Genomic DNA, 21,006 nt, shown 5'->3' on the forward strand with positions numbered 1-21,006 from the left:
TTGTCTTCGAGGACGGAGTCTTTCAATTTCAGGCCCTGTGCTTCGGCCTCTCTACAGCTCCTCAAGTTTTACGCAAGTGCTTGCATCTCACGTGAAATGGCTCCATCTTCTTGGCATCAACATATGCCTCTACATGGACGACTGGCTGCTCCGATCACCGTCAGAAGACCTACAGAAGACCCTTCTCCTCGTCCAAGAGCTAGGAATACTGATTAATCTGCAGAAGTCACAGCTGACTCCAACTCAGAGATTCTTTATTTAGGGAGGAGGATCAACTCTCAGAGTTTTCAAGCTTTTCCATCCCCCAAGAGAATCGATTCTTGTCTACAGATGGTCCACAGTTTTCTCTCTCTCCCATCTTGCTTGGCCAATCGGTGGATGAGTCTTTTGGGAACTCTCCCCTCCATCGAACAGTTTGTCAAGTTAGACAGACTCCATATGAGAGTCCTGCAGTTCTTCCTGAAAGCCAATTGGAACAGGAAAACGCAACCAGACTGTTGTGTTCCCCGTCACGATGGAGATCACGTTGGACCTGCGATGGTGGATGTCCGAAGGAAGACTTTTGGAAGGGAAGCCTCTGTACCCTGTGAGCCCCGACCTAGACTTCTACTTAGACGCCTCAGATCTGGGTTGGGGGGCCCTTGTGGGGAACATGGAAGCTTTTGGGACGTGGTCCCCAGAACAGCGGAACCTGCACATCAATATAAAAGAATTGAAAGTCATTCATTTAGGCCTCATATCTTTTTTGGACACAATAGTCGACAAAACAGTAGTGGTGCATTCAGACAACACCACTGCTCTTAACTACATCAGGAAACAAGGTGGGACTCACTCCTTCTCCCTCTGCAAAGCGACAAAGTACCTCATTTGGGTGGACCAGAATCGAGTGAAACTAGTCACTTGTGTCATTCAAGGGAAGTTTAATGTGTTGGTGGACAAACTGAGTCATCGCAAACAGGTCCTCCCCACAGCGTGGACCTTCGACACCATGGTCTGCACCGACCTTTGGAAACTGTTGGGCACACCAAACTTAGACCTGTTCACCTCATTGAGGAGTCATCGCCTTCCTCTCTTTTGTTCTCTGGTCCCGGACCCTTGGGCATGAACAACAGACACTGTGCTTCAGAATTGGTCGGACTTGGACCTCTATGCATTTCCGCCATTCAGCATGGTCAGGTAAGTACTCGAACAAATTTTAATCTCATTACAATGTGAGAGTGACCCTGGTAGCTCCATTTTGGCCTCTCTTAAGAGTGGTTCCCGGACCTTCTAAGATTCTTAGAGGTTCCTGAGGCTCCTTCCGCAAAGTCCATGTCTACTCAGACAACCTCACTTCTGGAGGTGTCACCAGGGACTATCTGCTCTTGCTCTGACAGAGTGAAGGGCTTTTCAAGATCAGCTGCAGAGGCTATTGCAAGATGTAGACATCAGTCTTCTTGTCAAGTCTACCAACCTAATTCTAAAACATCTGTAACTCAGATAGTGGACTTCCTTCTCTATCTGAGGACCACCAAGGGACTCCCATCTTCCACCATTAAAGGGTAAAGATCCATGCTGAGTTCCGTTTTTAAGCATAGAGACCTAGATCTTTCCTCTAACCAGGATCATAGTGATCTTATTAAATCTTTTGATACTTCCAAGCAGACGAAAGTGTACTCCGTATCTTGGAATCTTGATGTGGTTCTCAGGTGGTTAACGGGCCCCTCTTTCGAGCCCCCTCTGTTCCGCATCTCTCAAGAACCTGACTGGAAAGACACTATTCCTTGTTGCTTTGGCTACTGCCAAGCGTGTTGGCAAATTTCGGGCCATAGACAAATGGATAGGATTCACTCAGGGAGATGCAGTCTGCTCATTTATTCCTGGTTTCTTGGCCAAGAACAAGACACCATCCAAGCCCTGGCTGCGCCCGTTCACTATTAAGAAACTAATGGATATCCTCGGCCCTGAAGAGCAGGAAAGGGTCCTTTGCTCTGTTAGGGCCTTCAGGTATTACCTGGACAGGACCGAGAAAATTAGAGGCCCATCCAGCAATCTCTGGTGCTCTATCAAGAATCCTTCCTGACCCCTTTCTAAGAACACATTGTCGTTCTTCCTAAGGGATCTTATTACTGAGGCACATTCTTGGATCCAAGAGGACATCCTGCCTACCCTTTAGGTGAAAGCACACGACATCAGAGTGGTTGCCACCTCGTTTGCTTTCGGCATACAGTAATATGTCACACTCTTCGATTTTACAGTCTACTTACTGGAAGTTTAAGTCCATATTTGCGTCACACTATTTAAGAGAAGTAGAAACAATGTTCGAAAACTGCAGTACCCTGGGACCTTTATCAGTGGCTGGCATGGTATTTCGGGGGAAGAAGCATAGGAAGCATTCCTTTTATCCTTGATCTTTTTGCCTTGAAGTAGGTTGTTGAGTCACTGGGGAGCCGGTGGTTACTATGCACCTGGAGTGCCCACCAGTTTTTAGTGGATGGGTGGTGCTTTTTATTTCAGTGTAGGTGACAGAATTGTCTGGATATTGTTTTTTGGTACTGTCCCTGGGGAAGGGCATCTGTTTTTATGCTTTTCAAGACATCGGAATTTTCCTTCACTCGAAAAGTTCCCATGCCACTGCGGTTAGATGAGCACCAACCAGAGGCAGTAATTACTAGCAATAGCTCTCTTACCAGGCAAGGAAACAACAAGTATTGTATCAATGCTCGTAAATTGTCTATTTCAAATTCAATTTCATGACTGAATGTTTTGTCTTATGTATCCCACCTTTTGTCATTTTGAAATTCAGCTATGTAATTGGTAAGTTACCTATATGAAAATTTTATTTTCATGATAAAATTAAGTTTTGTATATACTTACCAAATAATTACAGATCAGAGCCCTCCCTCCTCCCCTCTCATGGACATAAGGGCAGAAACGAAGTGAACTCTTCTGCTTTGTCTTTCCTATTGTTCCTCGATAGTGGGTGGGGCTAGTCACCTACACAAAAATAATAGAAATGGTACTGTGATTTTTAAAATTTAAGCTGCTGCGCGAGTTGAAACTATAGCTAGGTAATTACTTGGTAAGTGTATATGAAACTTGATTTTATCATGAAAATAACATTTTCGCTGTCACTGCCCTGGTTTGTGCTCCATGTAGTAGAGGCCTTATATACCCCTCGCCATTTCAAGTCTTTGCTCTCCCTATTAATAGGATATTTTATTTCCTTAGGAAGTTCTGACTGGCAAATATGGAGAAGATTCCAAACTTATCTATGATTTGGAAGATCAAGGTGGAGAGATTTTATCAATGCGTTATGACTTGACGGTTCCATTTGCTCGTTATGTGGCCATGAATAAGATTACAAATATTAAACGATACCATATTGCAAGAGTGTACCGAAGAGATAATCCAGCAATGACAAGAGGTATGTAGTTAATAGAGCTGTTTATAAATTTTCTTATAGGCTGTTTGTAGTAAGTTATATTTTGCTGGTTTTTCGTTGCATATTCACATTCGGTATTAATTTGTTTGCACTAATTTTCAGCCGGTGTATAGAATTTCAACATCCTTTACCGTGCAATTCTGCCCTTTTTTATTTAGAAGGATATAATCATTTGAAAGCCTTCTGCAAACATGGTGTTTTAGATGCTTACCAAATTTTTTATAAATTTTACACTTTTGTGAAGTATAGTATATAATTTTTGTATCCAACAGGGCGTTATCGTGAGTTTTACCAGTGTGATTTTGATATAGCTGGCCAGTATGATGCTATGATTCCAGATGCTGAATGTGTACAGCTTGTCCACCAAGTTTTATCAAAGCTAGATCTTGGTGACTTTACAATTAAGGTAAGTTTAGCACTTTGGATTACATACTTTAAGGTTTTTTCTGTGTGCAAGTACCTTTTAGATTAATTACTATACAATACTTGCAATAGACTGTTTGAATGAGTACTTATCTAGTACAACAAATTATAATATTCAGATGGGAAGTGGAACAACTCGTATTTTTGGTTAACAAGGCAATTATAAAATGTTACAATTTTTATCCATTTTTTGTCATTAATTATAAATTTGAATATTTTATAAATTTGACACAGTACACCAGGCATATACAAATCATTTATAGGGTTTAAAAGATAAATATGAATTCCTAAACCTTCATTTTCATTTAAACTAATATGTAGTTGAGGTTGGATGAATTGGGTGTAAGACTTCCTTTGTTGTATAAGGAATGCTCACATTCGTTAAATCTGCTCACAAAAATATAAAGATTCATCAGGATGTGTATGTAGACAACCGAATGGGAGAAGTGTACAGTAAACTCCCCATATTTGCGTTCTCACGATTCGTGGACTCACCGATTCACAGGATTTTCTGTGGAACGTATCTATAAATTATTCGTGGAAAGTTCGGCAATTTGCAGACTTTTTCTTTGGGAAATGCTCATTAATTAGTATTTTGATGTTATTTCCATGACTAAATATATTTTTATGATAAAAATTGATTTACTAATTTTCAAATATCACTAATATTAATAATAATAATAATAATAATAATAATACTGTAAGATTAAATAATACATAACTCAAAGAGAGAGAGAAACTGGTTTTCTCCCCTCCATTCAGGACGGACCCTGACCTCATTAAGGCGAAGATAGATGCTCAGAATTGATACTGTTAAAATATTAAGATTATATTAAAGTACTATTGAAATTATATTAAAATGATACGAGGGGGGACCCAAAAGTAACCGGAATTGTGTCATAGAATTTTATTCAGTTATTGTTACATGTTTACAGTCTTATCACCTTCAAAGTATTCTCCATTTGAAGCAATGCACTTATCCAGACGTGTTTTCCACTGTTGAAAGCAATTCTGGAACTCTTGTGAAGTTATGGCTTTTAATGACTCCGTCGTTTTCTTCTGAACCTCTTCAACGTCTGCAAAACGTTTTCCTTTGAGGGCTTTCTTCATTCGGGGGAACAAAAAGAAGTCACAGGGAGCAAGATCGGGTGAATAGGGAGGGTGGGTAAGTGTGGTCATGCCATTCTTGGTCAGAAACTGTCTCACACTCAAGGCAGTGTGCGCTGGTGCATTGTCGTGATGAAGCCACCACCCTCCACTTTGCCACAGGTGGGGCAAAGTGGAGGGTGGTGGCTTCATCACGACAATGCACCAGCGCACACTGCCTTGAGTGTGAGACAGTTTCTGACCAAGAATGGCATGACCACACTTACCCACCCTCCCTATTCACCCGATCTTGCTCCCTGTGACTTCTTTTGTTCCTCGAATGAAGAAAGCCCTCAAAGGAAAACGTTTTGCAGACGTTGAAGAGGTTCAGAAGAAAACGACGGAGTCATTAAAAGCCATAACTTCACAAGAGTTCCAGAATTGCTTTCAACAGTGGAAAACACGTCTGATAAGTGCATTGCTTCAAATGGAGAATACTTTGAAGGTGATAAGACTGTAAACATGTAACAATAACTGAATAAAATTCTATGACACAATTCCGGTTACTTTTGGGTCCCCCCTCGTATGTGTTTCAGGATGATAGTATAAGCAATTTTAGGGGGACATTTTATGATAAAACAGTGATTTAGAATACGTACTAATTTTCAAATATTAATATTAACCCTTTAACCCTGAAGCCATATTTACAAAAACGTCTCCCGTATGCCGCAGCGTTCGTGAGTTAGCGCCGAAGCGGAAAAAGTTTTTTAAAAATCACAGCATGCTTAGTTTTTAAGATTAAGAGTTCATTTTGGCTCATTTTTTTGTCATTGCCTGAAGTTTAGTATGCAACCATCAGAAATGAAAAAGTTTTCATTATCATATATAAATATTGGAATATATGACAGCGAAAAAAAACTTGTATATAATTGTATACAAATCGCGCTGTAAGCAAAACGGTTAAAGCTAATGAGTTAATTTTTTTTAGTTGTCTTGTACACTAAATTGCGATGATTTTGGTATATAACAAATTTTAAAACGATCAAAGCAACACAGAGAAAATATCACAAAATGATGCATGAATTCGTAACTCGCGGACGTAAAAAATTTTTATTTTTTTTTAAATTCACCATAAATCGAAATATTGTGCTAGAAATTTCCCGTTTGTTGAAAAATGAAGCTAATTGATTGAATATTACTAGACTGTAAGTGTTTTAGCTTACAATTGCAGTTTTCGACCATTTCGGTCGAGTTAAAGTTGACCGAAAGTCGAATTTTTTCTATTTATCGTGATTTATATGAAAATATTTCAAAACTGATAAAAGCTACAACCATGAGTTATTTTTTGTTGTATTGTAAATGAAATTGTGCACATTTTCATATATAAAACTTTATGTAACGACTAATATAAAACGGTGCAAATATTATGACGAGACGAAAGAATTTCTGAGATGTTCGGCCGAGTTACCGCGCAGACGTAAGGAAAATGTGTTTTTTTTTAAATTCACCATAAATCGAAATATTGTGCTAGAGACTTTCAATTTATTGCAAAATGAAGGTAAACAATTGAATATTACTAGAATGTAAGAGTTTTAGCTTACAATTGCGTTTTTTTACCATTTCGGTCGAGTTAAAGTTGACTGAAGGTTGAAATTTTTGCAGTTATCGTGATTTATGTGAAAATATTTCAAAACTGATAAAAGCTACAACCATGAGCTAATTTCTGTTGTATTCTACATGAAATTGCACACATTTTCATATATAAAAGTTTATGTAACGACTAATGTAAAACATTACGACAACATGACGAAAGAATTTCTGAGATGTTGGCCGAGTTACATGGCAGAGACGTAAGGAAAAATTTTTTTTTTTTTTTCAGAAATTCACCATAAATCAAAATATTGTGCTAGAGACTTCCAGTTTGTTGCAAAATGAAGGTACATGATTGAATATTACTAGAATGTAAGAGTTTTAGCTTATAATTGCGTTTTTACCATTTCGGTCGAGTTAAAGTTGACCGAAGGTTGAAATTTTGGCAGTTATCGTGATTTATATGAAAATATTTCAAAACTGATAAAAGCTACAACCATGAGTTATTTTCTGTTGTATTCTGCATGAAATTGCGCACATTTCCATATATAAAACTTTATGTAACGATTAATATAAAACAGTGCAAACATTACGACAATGTGTGAAAGAATTTCTGGCACGGACGTAAGGAAAAAAGTTTTTTTAAAAATTCACCATAAATCGAAATATTGTGCTAGAGACTTCCAATTGGTTGCAAAATGAAGGTAAATGATTGAATATTACTAGAATGTAAGAGTTTTAGCTTACAATTGCGTTTTTTTTACCATTTCGGTCGAAGTCAAAGTTGACCGACGGTTGAAATTTTGGCAGTTATCGTGATTTATATGAAAATATTTCAAAACTGATAAAAGCTACAACCATGATTTATTTTCTGTTGTATTGTACATGAAATTGTGCACATTTTCATATATAAAACTTTATGTAACGACTAATATAGAACAGTGCAAAAATTACGACAAAATGATGAAAGAATTTCTGAAATTTTTGGCCGAGTTACCGTGCGGGCGTAAGAAAAAAGTTTTTTTCAAAAATTCACCATAAATCGAAATATTGTGCTAGAGACTTCCAATTTGTTGCAAAATGAAGGTACATGATTGAATATTACTAGAATGTAAGAGTTTTAGCTTACAATTGCGTTTTTCGACCATTTCGGTCGAGTCAAAGTTGACCGAAGGTTGAAATTTTTGTAGTCAACGTTTGCTACGCCCACTCGGCATTCAACAGACAATTTTAGTCGACGTTTGCTACGCCCAACAGGCGTTTAAGGGTTAAGTTTAATAACATTAAGTAAAAATAATAATCTCTCTCTCTCTCTCTCTCTCTCTCTCTCTCTCTCTCTCTCTCTCTCTCTCTCTCTCTCTCTCTCTCTCTCTTATTTAGAGAAGAGAATTTATCTGATGTAATATGGACGTATGTTTCTTTTGTATGATAAATAATGATTTGCCTGATAAGTACTAATTTTCAAATATTAAGATTAGTAAGATTAAGTAATAATAATAATAATAATATATGTAATATAGTATTTTCCATGCATTTGTGTAATAAATTTGTTAACATTTTAAACAAACAAATAGTGATTCCTAGTCTTTTTTATCCTCGGCTTGAGAAAGAAGGGGTGAGAGTAAATGTCAGTTTACTTGACAGTTTGACATATTGGTCGGAGAGGAAGGATTGTTGCCCTCAGAAGCCAAAAGATTTCAATCTTTTGATATTGTAAGTCGTTATTCTCTCTCTCTCTCTCTCTCTCTCTCTCTCTCTCTCTCTCTCTCTCTCTCTCTCTCTCTCAAAAATGTGCAGTAAAGATATTACACCTTTGGAAGACAAAAAACAAAAATTTTTAATTTTTTTTTGTTGTCAGAGGGATTAAAGAGATAAACTCTCTCTCTCTCTCTCTCTCTCTCTCTCTCTCTCTCTCTCTCTCTCTCTCTCTCTCTCTCTCTCTCTCGCCAGCCTTGTTTAATATAAGTCGAAGTGGTAACTCACTCTCTCTGCATTGGCTGGAAGGCTTAGAAGTACATATGTATATGTTTTTAAGGGTACTAATGTTTAAGATGACTTTGAAATTATGATAATAATATAATTTCAAAGGTTAATACAGTAATAGGATAATACAGTATTCGTGGATTTTAACTATTGGGGGGGGGGCCTTCTGCAACGCATCTCCTGCGAATACGAGGGGTTTACTGTAGTCGTTTAGGCTGTCTCTATTCTAGGACATGGCATTTATTGCCCAAGTTACTGGATCCAATTATGAGAACAGTACTATTAGATCCAGCAAAGATATCCCCCAGACCTGCCAAAGGAGTTTGCATGTATTCAAGGAAAGGGAACACTCAAAGGGAAGATGTGGTGGACCCTGCTCAGGAGTGTTTGCCATGACATTGTAAACTTCTAGAACAAATTACTGCACAATGAAAACCTTGTGCCTTTCTCCCCAATGGAAGATTTCTGGATGATTGTGAAATCATTAGAAGTGGTGCTGCTGAAAGAGTCCCCTCCAAGTGGTAAGTGGTTTCGGGTTGCCACTAGTGAGGTCTAGGATGTCCAGAAACCACTCTAATTAGGGCCATAGGGGGAGATGAGACTTATCTAAATAGTCATGATATTTCTGTACTTCATCTGGGCTTGTCTCAGCGGACCAAAGGTGGAAAAGAGTAGACATCTAATTCATCCTATAGAGCTTGGTGTCCACCACCCAAGCCATTGGATCCAGCTACAGAGAACATTGTGGTAGTAGTCTGCAGTTCAAAGATGTGGTGAACAGGACCAACACAGGTACTCTCAGACCTACCAAAGGGCAGTGTGGTGCTAGCAATGGCCTTAGGAAAGACTTCTCTGTCCTTAATTCAAATCCTAAGGACATGGCAGCATGAAAGATCTTTGACACTGTATAGAGGTCTATGGATGATAAGATGACTTAGGCTGAGAGGTAGATGAGGACAACAAGGCTGAATCACGCAAGTTGATAATAAGTAGCAGTGGAATCAAGCATCTCTCCCAAATTGCTAACTGAGTATTCAGGGAAACTATAAGGAGCAAAGTGGTCAACCCCATTCAGGGAATGGAGTTCTGCTGAAGGGTTCAAGGTGGAGAGCTCCTAGAAGGTCTCACTCCTTTTCATCATTGTTTGTCATCATGCTTTACATGTGGTGAACATTAAAAACTGAAACACACCAAAGAGTACGGATGAACCAACCAGAGCTGGTGACAACCTCTGCCAAAGGCAAACCACCTGGTAGAATGTTAAGAACCCACTCATGTGAAGAACAGTAAGTCACTGATCTAGGAGAGAGAGGTAATGAGGAGCACTCGTAGGTCGTTACCCGTTTGATCCAAAGGCCTTTCATACTTAGCAATACTATGTATCCTTATGATTAATCCCAAAGATTTAACTAAAGGAAACTCAAAATTGTTTGTATAAAATTTTTTACTACTTAGTGTTTGTTTTATTGTACAGTACATTTAGGACTTACCAGCAATGGTAAGGGAAAATGTTAACTTCAGCAGCAAATGCTGCTGAAGTTAAGTAAATTTTTAACTTCATCTCTTAAGCAAAGGAGAGCTTACTATATATTGTCATTATAGGCAATACTGGTCTTACATGAAACTGATGCTAGTTATATGTAGTTAATCATACAAGAGCTGGTTTTTTGAACACCGAACACTGGACTGTGAAAGTCATAATGTTGTGTCAAGATTACACTCCTGCTACCTTGCTTTAACTAGTTTTTCCTAGCTCTAAGGGAGACTGTTGACGGTCTTTATGGATTCCCATTTATCAAGAACACTGCGGTATTCCTGCAGTACACAAAGCACTGGACTTGATACTGAAGTAGAGGGAAATTGTGGTTTCTGATGTGGCATTATAATTAATGTCCAAGACCTGTATGTTTGTCTTAACAAGGGTATACTTTAATGGAAGGTACTTATTTCATGGAAGTTGTAGTGTACTATGGAAAGTTTTAGGACTTCCAGGCATCTGTGGGTGGTCACACAATGCTGAGAACAAACAATACAGATAATGCTGGATGTGATATATCATTGTATGATGCCTAGCCGTCAGTTTTGTAACATCAAGAAGGACTTATATCCAAAACTTTTAATGAGACATGAAGCTGTGGAGATTTATTAAAATATCTTAGCAAAGGAAGGAAAGAAAAAGTTTGGTTGGATGTTTTGGGTATTGAACTACTTCCAACAGTACCAATATTTATTGCATAGATAATTGTTATTGAGGAAAAAAATGACTCATTATAAATATGACTCAAATAAATAGGCTTCGTCAGAAGTAGAGCAACGGTGCACATGTACCTGTGTTGCCATTGAAATATTTAGAAACTTAGCAGTGTATCAGAGAAGGACAATGAAGTAACCAGTACAGTACTAAAATAAATGGTATAGGAGAAAGAAGCCAAAAAGTAATAGGTAAAATGAATGCAGTGTAAGCCAGCCATGTAACAAATGGGTTCTTGCTTTTTAAGAAGCTCCCATGTACCGGGTGTTTCGAAATTAGAGGCTCCCTCTACAGCATAAACTAAAATTGATATGGACAAAAACAAAAGTAATTCAGAACAGGTATTTATTTAAGTTTCTCTCTGAGTATTTAATATTTTGTGTGGCCTCCATCTGCCTTTACCACAGCCTGCATTCTTGAGGGGTATGATTTCAGCAAATGGCAAAAAAGCTGAGACTCAAGCTCCATTTCCCTGAGCACTTCGGTCACCTCTCTTCGCAGGTCGTCGAGGCTTGGTATACCATCATAGTTCACTGTGCACACTTCAACATGATCCTTTAAGATACTACCAGTGTTTTCACACACATTAAGGTCAGGGGAGCTACCTGGAAACTCACTTGACGAGAAGAAATCGATACCACTGTTTCGAAGCAGCTCCTGTGTCTGAAGAGCCTTGAAACATGGTGCCTTATCATGCAAAAATTTGACTTCTTCAACAGATAACACATTTTCAGGATCTTTGAGGAAAGGAAATATTCCACGAGTAAGCACAGTTTCTCTGAAGTATTTGCCATTCCATGACTGTCCTTTTTCTTTGATGATCCACATTAACCGTTTGGCTGTGAAACAGAGAAAAATTCCCAAACATTCAGGAAATTTCAAAACTTGGCGATAGCGCACATCATCGCTGATATCATCCAACTTTGCAGCCCAAATGATGTCTTTTTTATGATTTGGCTTCCTGACTGTGTAAATGAAGAATTCATCTGATGCAGCAACATGGAGAAAGTCAGCTTCATCCCAATCTTTAAGAATGAACCACAAAACCATGCATGGTCTTCTCTCTGTTGCTGAGTGATGTTGGGCTTGCTGATAACATGAAATGGCTTGATACCAGATTTTTTCAACTTACGATATACAGCACTATAACTTCTCTTCTTTCCCCTTTTTCTTTCTAGTTCAAGCGCTAATTTACATAAAGACTTTCTTGGTCTACCCACTGCCTCAGCTATAATGTCTTTTGACCCCTGAGAAAGGAATTTAGGCCTTCCAAGATTCTCACTCTTTTCGCGATGACAGTCATATGTAGTTTTGTTCCAGTTTCTTTTAACAAAGGATTCATCTCTTTTAATGTATTTAGCTATCCAGGAATGTGAAATGAAAGATGTGCCAGTATCCCTGGCCTCTCTGAAGGTTATAGCCTCGGATTCGGTCAATCCATCTGATTTCCTCTGAGTCGTTAGCCATGGCTGTATCTAAGTCCGTCACTCAGTCTGAAAATACAAGAAATGTAAAATGAAAAATAGCTTAATAGAAACTTAAAATAATGTACTTGGAGATAGGCTACAGCAGAAAACTTCATAACTTTCCATTTGTTCTGTGGAGGGGGGGCTCTAATTTTGAAACACCCGGTATATGTTAAGAGTAAAAGGAATGAAGTAGAAACATAAAAAAAGAAAAGAGTATAATAATAATAAGAAAGCCAAAATACTTGGTACATGAATAAAAAACTAATAGAATGTATGTTGAAAATAAAAGTATCCGAGAGACTTTCAGTTATCAGAATGCATGTTATATAGATCCCAATTAGCTTTAAATATGAATGTATATAAGTGTACACTACCTCCCAAGAGATGATATGAACATATAGCAATGTATAAACTTTTTATTTTTGCATTTTTTTGACAGCCTGGGTAATTTAACCCTTAAACGCCTACTGGACGTATCATACGTCGACTAAAATTGTCTGTTGGGTGCCAAGTGGACGTACCGTACGTCGACTACAAAAAATTTCAATCTTCGGTCAACTTTAACTCGACCGAAATGGTCGAAAAACGCAATTGTAAGCCAAAACTCTTACATTCTAGTAATATTCAATCTTGTACCTTCATTTTACAACAAATTGGAAGTCTCTAGCACAATATTTCGATTTATGGTGAATTTTTGAAAAAAACTTTTTCTTACGCTCGCTGTAACTCGCCAAAAATTTCAGAAATTCTTTCGTCATTTTGTCGTAATTTTTGCACTGTTCTATATTAGTCATTACATAAAGTTTTATATATGAAAATGTGCGCAATTTCATGTAAAATACAGCAAAATACAACCCATGGTTGTAGCTTTTATCAGTTTGGAAATATTTTCATATAAACCACGATAACTGCCAAAATTTCAACCTTCGGTCAACTTTGACTCGACCGAAATGGTAAAAAAACGCAATTGTAAGCTAAAACTCTTACATTCTAGTAATATTCAATCATTTACCTTCATTTTGCAACCAATTGGAAGTCTCTAGCACAATATTTCGATTTATGGTGAATTTTTGAAAAAACTTTTTCCTTACGTCCGCGCCAGAAATTCTTTCGTCACGTTGTCGTAATGTTTGCTTCGTTTTATATTAGTCGTTACATAAAGTTTTATATATGGAAATGTGCGCAATTTCATTTAGAATACAACAGGAAATAACTCATGGTTGTAGCTTTTATCAGTTTTGAAATATTTTCATATAAATCACGATAACTGCCAAAATTTCAACCTTCGGTCAACTTTAACTCGACCGAAATGGTAAAAAAATGCAATTATAAGCTAAAACGCTTACATTCTAGTAATATTCAATCATGTACCTTCATTTTGCAACCAATTGGAAGTCTCTAGCACAATATTTCGATTTATGGTGAATTTCTGAAAAAAAACTTTTTCCTTACGTCTGCGTTGCGTAACTCGGCGAACATCTCAGAAATTCTTTCACACGTTGTTGTAATGTTTGCATCATTTTACATTAGTCGTTACATAAACTTTTATATATGAAAATGTGCGCAATTTCATGTAGAATACAACAGAAAATAGCTCATGGTTGTAGCTTTTATCAGTTTTGAAATATTTTCACATAAACTACGATAACTGCCAAAATTTCAACCTTCGGTCAACTTTAACTCGACCGAAATGGTAAAACAATGCAATTGTAAGCTAAAACTCTTACATTCTAGTAATATTCAATCGTTTACCTTCATTTTGCAATAAATTGGAAGTCTCTAGCACAATATTTCTATTTTTGGTGAATTTTTGAAAAAAACATTTTCCTTACGTCTGCGCGGTAACTCGGCCGAACATCTCAGAAATTCTTTCGTCACATTGTCGTAATATTTACACCTTTTTATATTAATCGTTACTTAAAGTTTTATATATGAAAATGTGCGCAATTTCATGTACAATACAACAGAAAATAACTCATGGTTGTAGCTTTTATCAGTTCTTAAATATTTTCATATAAATCACGATAAATAGAAAAAATTCGACTTTCGGTCAACTTTAACTTGACCGAAATGGTCGAAAACTGCAATTGTAAGCTAAAACACTTACAGTCTAGTAATATTCAATCAATTAGCTTCATTTTTCAACAAACGGGAAGTTTCTAGCACAATATTTCGATTTATGGTGAATTTTTGAAAAAAAAATTTTTTTACGCTCTGTTGGCGTTTAATTCATGCGTCATTTTGGGATAATATTTTCTCTGTGTTGCTTTGATCGTTTTACAATTTGTTATATTCCAAAATCATCGCAATTTAGTGTACAATACAAAGAAAAACAAAATAACCCGTTAGCTTCAACCGTTTTGCTCACACAGCGATTTGTATAAAATTATATATGAAAAATTTTTTTGCGCTGTCATATATTTCAATATTTATATATGATAATGATATTTTTTCATTTCTGATGGTTGCATACTAAACTTCAGGCAATGACAAAAAAAGGAGCCAAAATGAACTCTTAATCTTAAAAATTAAGCGTGCTGTGATTTTTGAAAAAAACTTTTTTTCCGCTTCGGCGCTAACTCTCCAAACGCCGCCAGCATACGGGAGACGTTTTTGTAAATAGAGGCTCGGCGTTTAAGGGTTAAGTATCTACCCTCCATGAGTTGAGCTGACCACTGGGTCCTGAGAGGTTAAATGTTTAAAGTTACTCATGCAAACAAACTAAATTGTTAATCTTGGAGTTTTGTAATAATTTGCCTTGAATTGCTGCCTGCCTTGTTGTTTCAAGAAAAAAATTGTGTTCCAGTAAAATTTAATCACTAGGTATTTCAATGACTGTGCATTTGTTTCCAGACAAGACTGCTTTATTTATATATTTAGAAAACATGATTTGAACCTTTAGTTTTTTTAAAAGGGCATTAGAATCTATTCATGGATGTAGTTAACAGAATTGTACAACTTCCAGGTCAATCATCGGAAAATTCTTGATGGTGTTTTTGGTGCATGTGGTGTACCAGCAGAAAAATTCCGCCCAATTTGTTCAGCTGTTGACAAGCTTGATAAATCACCATGGGAGGATGTCAGGAAAGAAATGGTCATAGAGAAGGGATTGGATGGTGAAGTTGCTGATCTGATTGGTGAATATGTCCAACAGTCAGGTGGAGAAGAGCTTATAGAGAAACTGAAAAATGATGATAGATTGAAAGACTCTCCTGTATCCCAGGTAAGACTAGAAAATGAAATGGATTGAGCTGAAGAAGTTTATGTTGTTCCAAGGTCTTAAAAATACTTTTAGTAGTTGGTTTTCTTGTGAACTACTGTTTCACTTTAAAGTTTATTTTTCCTTTATTTGAGGAAACTTCTGGAAAAACATTATCTGAATTTTACTGTTGACTGTTATGCTTAGCACACCACCATATTAATTAGATCTTTACAGTCAAATGCTTAGCACACCACCATATTAATTAGATCTTGCTTGAAGAATATTTGTAAGATTTCATTTGGTTCCATTGTGCTGGCAATAAATATAGAAAAAATTACCTGAAAATTATGGAGAAATACTCAAGGAAAAATGGCATAGAAAGATCAGAGGACACCTGCCAAGCAGAAGTTGAACACTGACAGTAGAATATAGATTATAAGTTCGAATAGTAGTAACAGAGAAGGAACCAAAGAAAGCATATGGACCCAGGGCTCCATATCAGATTCAGTTGCTTTTTGTTGCATACTTGTTTTCATTCACCACATGTGGTTAATCTCTAAAAACACACAATTTGTAAAACTTAATGATTTTTCTATTTCTGTTTTTCCACCAAATTTACAAAAAGAAATACGTTGTGCAACTACATAATAAGGAAAGATGGTGGTAATTGATGTGAGATCTGGAGCTTAGTTATACCATCCAAGTATATGAACCTTTTTTTTTGTTTCATCAGAATTTAGTAACTCATTTTTTATTTTCTCATCAAGAAAGCTTAGAAAGATAAGTGAGATATGGATAAACAAAGATTGTAAATATCAGAAAAATAGAGAATTTGTGTAGATCAAGAATGCTAATATAAGAAAAATAATTTAGATATTTGCATAGTTGATGAATATTTTCCAGTTTTACATAAGAAAAATTAGTATAGCTTCTCATATGTCCACTTTCTTAATATCAAGATAGATTTTAAGGACCGATAATTATTTGGTTAAGCGAAGCTGTTATGGAAGATTCTTGAAACAGTTGTTGAACATTAGGTCTTGAAACTTTATGGAACTATTCGGTGTTAGCAGTGAGATGGTCATATTGAAGTTAAGTAAAGCTCAGCAGAAGCAGTTTTCATGAACTTGGTATGGTGATTAGTAATAAGTTGATATTTGTCAATAACTTAAACCAAAAACAAGCACTGTGTGATTGATATTAGAATTTTTTAGTAGCCACAGATATGTCTTTCCTACAAACTTAGTTATGATGTCTTTACTGGCTGATGAAATTTGAGGAACATTGTTCTTGCAGGCTGGGTTAGCAGATTTGAAGCTCCTTTTTGACTACTGTAAGGATTTAGGTGTTGACACATACTTGGTGTTTGACATGGGTCTTGCTAGAGGACTTGATTACTATACTGGAGTAATATATGAAGCAGTCCTGTCTGCTGGTCAAACCAGCAACGAAGAGGGAACTGTAGGAAGTGTTGCAGGTGGTGGACGTTACGACGGCCTGGTGGGGATGTTTGACCCAAAGAAAAAAACTGTTCCCTGTGTTGGGGTTAGTTTTGGGATAGAGCGATTGTTCGCCATTCAGGAACGAAAGCAACGAGATGAATTTGGAAAGGTATGTATTGCATTAAAAATGTTAATGATGTTGGTATGCATTTTGTGCCATGCCTTGCTTTGTACACTGTAGGGAGTGTGAAATATTCTTTGCAGTGTCCATGTGAATCCTAGCTGCATTGCTTTCTGGTTTGTATCATCTGCTGGCTTTCCAACCCCCATTTAAGAAAGGATCTTTCAGGAAATTACAGTGGGGTCTAGAAAATTGACACAGGGTACAGTTGTCTTGATTATGTAATAGCATGCGTTTGTAATTTTGAAAATTAACTCAACATCTTTAGTGGGCCATTTTAAGCTTGTGGTCTTAAAATTTTTAATTTTTTCCTTGGATTTTATTGTGAGAAGTACAATTCTATATGGATCCATACCTTTGATGTATGTAAGAATTCAAGTAGGAACTTGATTTAGAATTTGGGACATCAACATATTAGATTTAAATAGTCACTGTAGTTGTTCATTTATCAGATGATTTGGTTTGATTGAATTTCTTAAGTGAGGGTATTTTTTAACGTATTTACTCTAAAAGTGTTTCTCCTAGAAGTTAAGTATTTAAAAATTATCTTCTGCATAAAGATACCGCTAGAGCTTATTGATGCAAAGTGGCAGTGCTGTACAGTAGCATGTTGTCACCTTAACCTTGAATATTTGTGAATAATACCATTACTAATATGATAGTACTGTACAGTATTCCATAAAGCTGCTGTTGCATCTGTGATTATGCAGTATATATGACATTTTTGGGATTGCATTTTTGTACTTTTGATGTGATAAATAGAATATTGTCTCATGCAATAGCAAATACTTCATGCTGATAATGCCTAAATACTAGTGGGCAGGGAGGAGGTTAGTGCTAAATTTAGATGAAATGAAGTAGATGTTCCAGTTCAAGTAAGACATACAAGTAGCAAGTACTTTGTATTAATTAATGTTTACACTTTTGTAGAATGGAATTATTACCCAGTGTTCTTTATATTTGTCATACTCGTCTGTTTAAAATAATTTTAATCATTAAAAATATATATTGTATATGCATAAGTAAAAAATAAAGTATTAAGTAGAAAATTAGTAAAATTGTAAATAAAAAAAGATGGATAGCAAAGTATTAAGTAGAAAATTAGTAAAATTGTAAATAAAAAAAGATGGATAGCAAAGTATTAAGTAGAAAATTAGTAAAATTGTAAATAAAAAAAGATGGATAGCAAACAGAAGCACAGAAATGCAAAGTGTAAACAGTGCATGTAAGAAACATAAAGAAAAGGGCAACTTAGGACTTTGATGCACTCACCTTCACTACCATACAAATCAGCAGATTATCTTCATCATAAAGTCAGAAGGGGGAAAGTTTGAGTAAAAGTAAAAGCAAGGACAATTTTGGGCTTAAAGAACCAGCAAAGGTCAAAAGAATGCATTCTTTTGCTATTATACCATGATGATGCTTGCTTTTATGGTCGTTGACCAGACAGATGTTAGCACCTTTAATCATTTGAAAAAGATAATATAATTGATATATATTTCAATATATTAATACAGTATACTGTATACTGCAAGAACAAGTACGATTTTTACTGTGCAACAAATTTTTACAACCTTATTTAGATATAGTACTGCACTAAAATTTCCAGGGTACAGGCAGTCCCTGGTTATCGGTGTGGTTCTGTTCTGAGGGTGTGATGATAACCGAAAATTGCCAGTAACTGAAAATTGGTGAATTTCAGTGCATTTTCATCTATTTTCGGGGCTTATCGGCACCGAAAAGCGCCGATTTTCAGTTATCGACACCTCTGTTAGGTATGTATCAGCGCCAATACCCAATTATCGGCGCCGATAAGCAGAAATCGGCGATTTTCGGCACCGAAAACTGCCAGTTTTCGTTGTTAAACAAGCACCATAAAACCAGATCGCCATTAACTGGGGACTGCCTGTATATGCCGTTCATATACACTTGGTAAAACATCTAATGGTAAAAGTCAGAGCCTTATTAGATACATACACTATTTATAGAGCATGTAAAATACTTGAGCCATAATTAAGGAGAAGTCCTAATATCTGTTCAAAAACTTAATTTGCTACTTGTAATTGTAATCAATTTGATCATTTCACTAGGGGAGAAACTATTCAGCAGCAGTTGAGATTTGGGGTGGTAAAGGTGCCCTTAGAGAGGCTTTCTGCTGCTACCATTTCTACATGCTTTTATTTAACTTGACTTCTGTATCTGTCAGTTTGTCTGTTTGGTTAATAACTTGTAACTCAGTTTTCGACCTGTTCCCTTCATCTGGTGGACTTGAAATTTTGCATCGTTGCTCAATCCCAGTGACAATACAACTTTACATGATCAGTAGTTCAGCAGTGACCTCTAGTGACCCTACAGTGACCTCTCCCAGTATCTTCAGTTTTTTCATAACTTCATTGACTCAATAGAATAAGTTAATAAACTTTACGCAATCTCCAAACCTTCTTTGGCTCGACAGGATATTATGTTTAATTCCGTTAGCTATAGTCATAAATTGGTTACAATTTCTGTCAAAACTAAAAAGTATAAAATAAAAAAATAAAAAAAATTTTTAAACACTTTTATTAAAATGCACTAAAAATAAAAAATAATTTTTTGAGACACCAGGATTTTCTTACAGTTAATCATATCTACAAAAAGAAATGCATGGGCACCAAACATAGAACAAAAATCTACCAGAAAAAAAATATATTTTCTATTTCTTGTAATATTTCCTTCCATTTTTAGCGGCTACGCTTTTATTTTTGTAGACATGATTAACTAAGAAAATCCAGTGTGTCTCAAAAAAATTATTTTTTACTTTTTAGTGCATTTTAATGAAAGCGTATTTAAAAAAATATTTTTCATATTTTTTTCCTAAGTGTTGGTTGTCTTTATGTTCATAGTATTTTGTCTTCTTTGCCTTTATCATGATATATGTAATCCTGATGTTGTTACGTAAATTGTTTATACTTTGTGTTTTTCTTTTCCTCTCATACTCTGCTTTCCTATATCTTTTAATGTTTACAGTACCTTGTAACCTTACATTATTATACAGTATTGCATTTTATTTTTACATTTATACAATAGTTGTTTCTACCAATATACAAACCCTCGGTCCTTTTTATTAGTAATTACTTTCAGCAAAGCTGGAACGGCATTAAACTTTTGAACAAGTTAGTTAGGCAGTTAACTACCAACCGGTAGGCGGGAGTCCCGCCTGCCCGGATGTAAACATTCCAATTTGCTTTCAGCTGTCATTCCATGCAGACATGTTTGCTGACTCTGCCCTTTCACCTTGTTCTCGGTGGGATCTTTTATTTTTCTTGTTCTTGTGATTGATATTTGTGTGTTTGATATTACATCAGCCAAACCCACTAATCATCTAGACCTTTGCGGAAGGCGCTGACGTCACTCAGTCTTTCTTGGGGCTGACGGCAAAGGTTGCATTCACTTCTGCTCACCCGCTGACGTAGGCCCTCATGTCCTCTGCACAAGCTGCAGAGGCATGACTGTAACCCTAGTTCTACTTGTACTGAGTGTCGTTCTTGGTTGCCTGTGCATTGGGTGAAGTTTACAAGAAGGAAACAGTACAGGAGGAAAGCTTTCAAGGTGTCGTCAGAGGGGTATACGCCGCTGACTACACCTTTGGTTGCTAACCTTTCTTCCTCGTTTCTCCCTCCTGCCAAACTTCCTCTCCTGGCTGTCTCTCCTTCAGGAGCGATCTCTCCCTCTTCATCTTTACTCGCTTCGTCGGTTGAAGATCGTTGGGGGGGGATATCAAGATGATCTCTCCTTGGGGTCCTCCGCTTGCTCCAAGGGGGAATTTTTCCCTCGGAGCAAGAGGAGTCTCCCTCTGCTTACCCGACTTTGTCTCCTGCAGGTCAGGCAGCTGAGCTCTGTGAGGCGGCCAAGCTCCATAAGTCATGGATCTCCTTGGGTCTCCTGGGGACCCCATCAGTTCAAGGTATCCTGGTGC

At 36.7% G+C, this 21,006-nt stretch overlaps 1 protein-coding gene across 6 annotated transcripts in view; it reads left to right on the forward strand.

The window, feature by feature from the left end:
* The window catches only part of HisRS (histidine--tRNA ligase), a 126,880-nt gene that overhangs the window by 81,504 nt on the left and 24,370 nt on the right, over nucleotides 1–21,006 (forward strand). For all 6 annotated transcript variants that reach the window (XM_067091783.1, XM_067091774.1, XM_067091810.1 and 3 more), the window contains 4 exons: nucleotides 3,211–3,406; nucleotides 3,697–3,830; nucleotides 15,192–15,449; nucleotides 16,725–17,039. In XM_067091783.1, the coding sequence (XP_066947884.1) occupies nucleotides 3,211–3,406; nucleotides 3,697–3,830; nucleotides 15,192–15,449; nucleotides 16,725–17,039 (903 nt within the window). The remainder of the gene's footprint in view (nucleotides 1–3,210; nucleotides 3,407–3,696; nucleotides 3,831–15,191; nucleotides 15,450–16,724; nucleotides 17,040–21,006) is intronic.

This window comes from Macrobrachium rosenbergii, chromosome 4 (assembly GCF_040412425.1).
Source record: "Macrobrachium rosenbergii isolate ZJJX-2024 chromosome 4, ASM4041242v1, whole genome shotgun sequence".
In the NCBI taxonomy this organism is placed as follows: Eukaryota; Metazoa; Arthropoda; class Malacostraca; order Decapoda; family Palaemonidae; genus Macrobrachium; species Macrobrachium rosenbergii.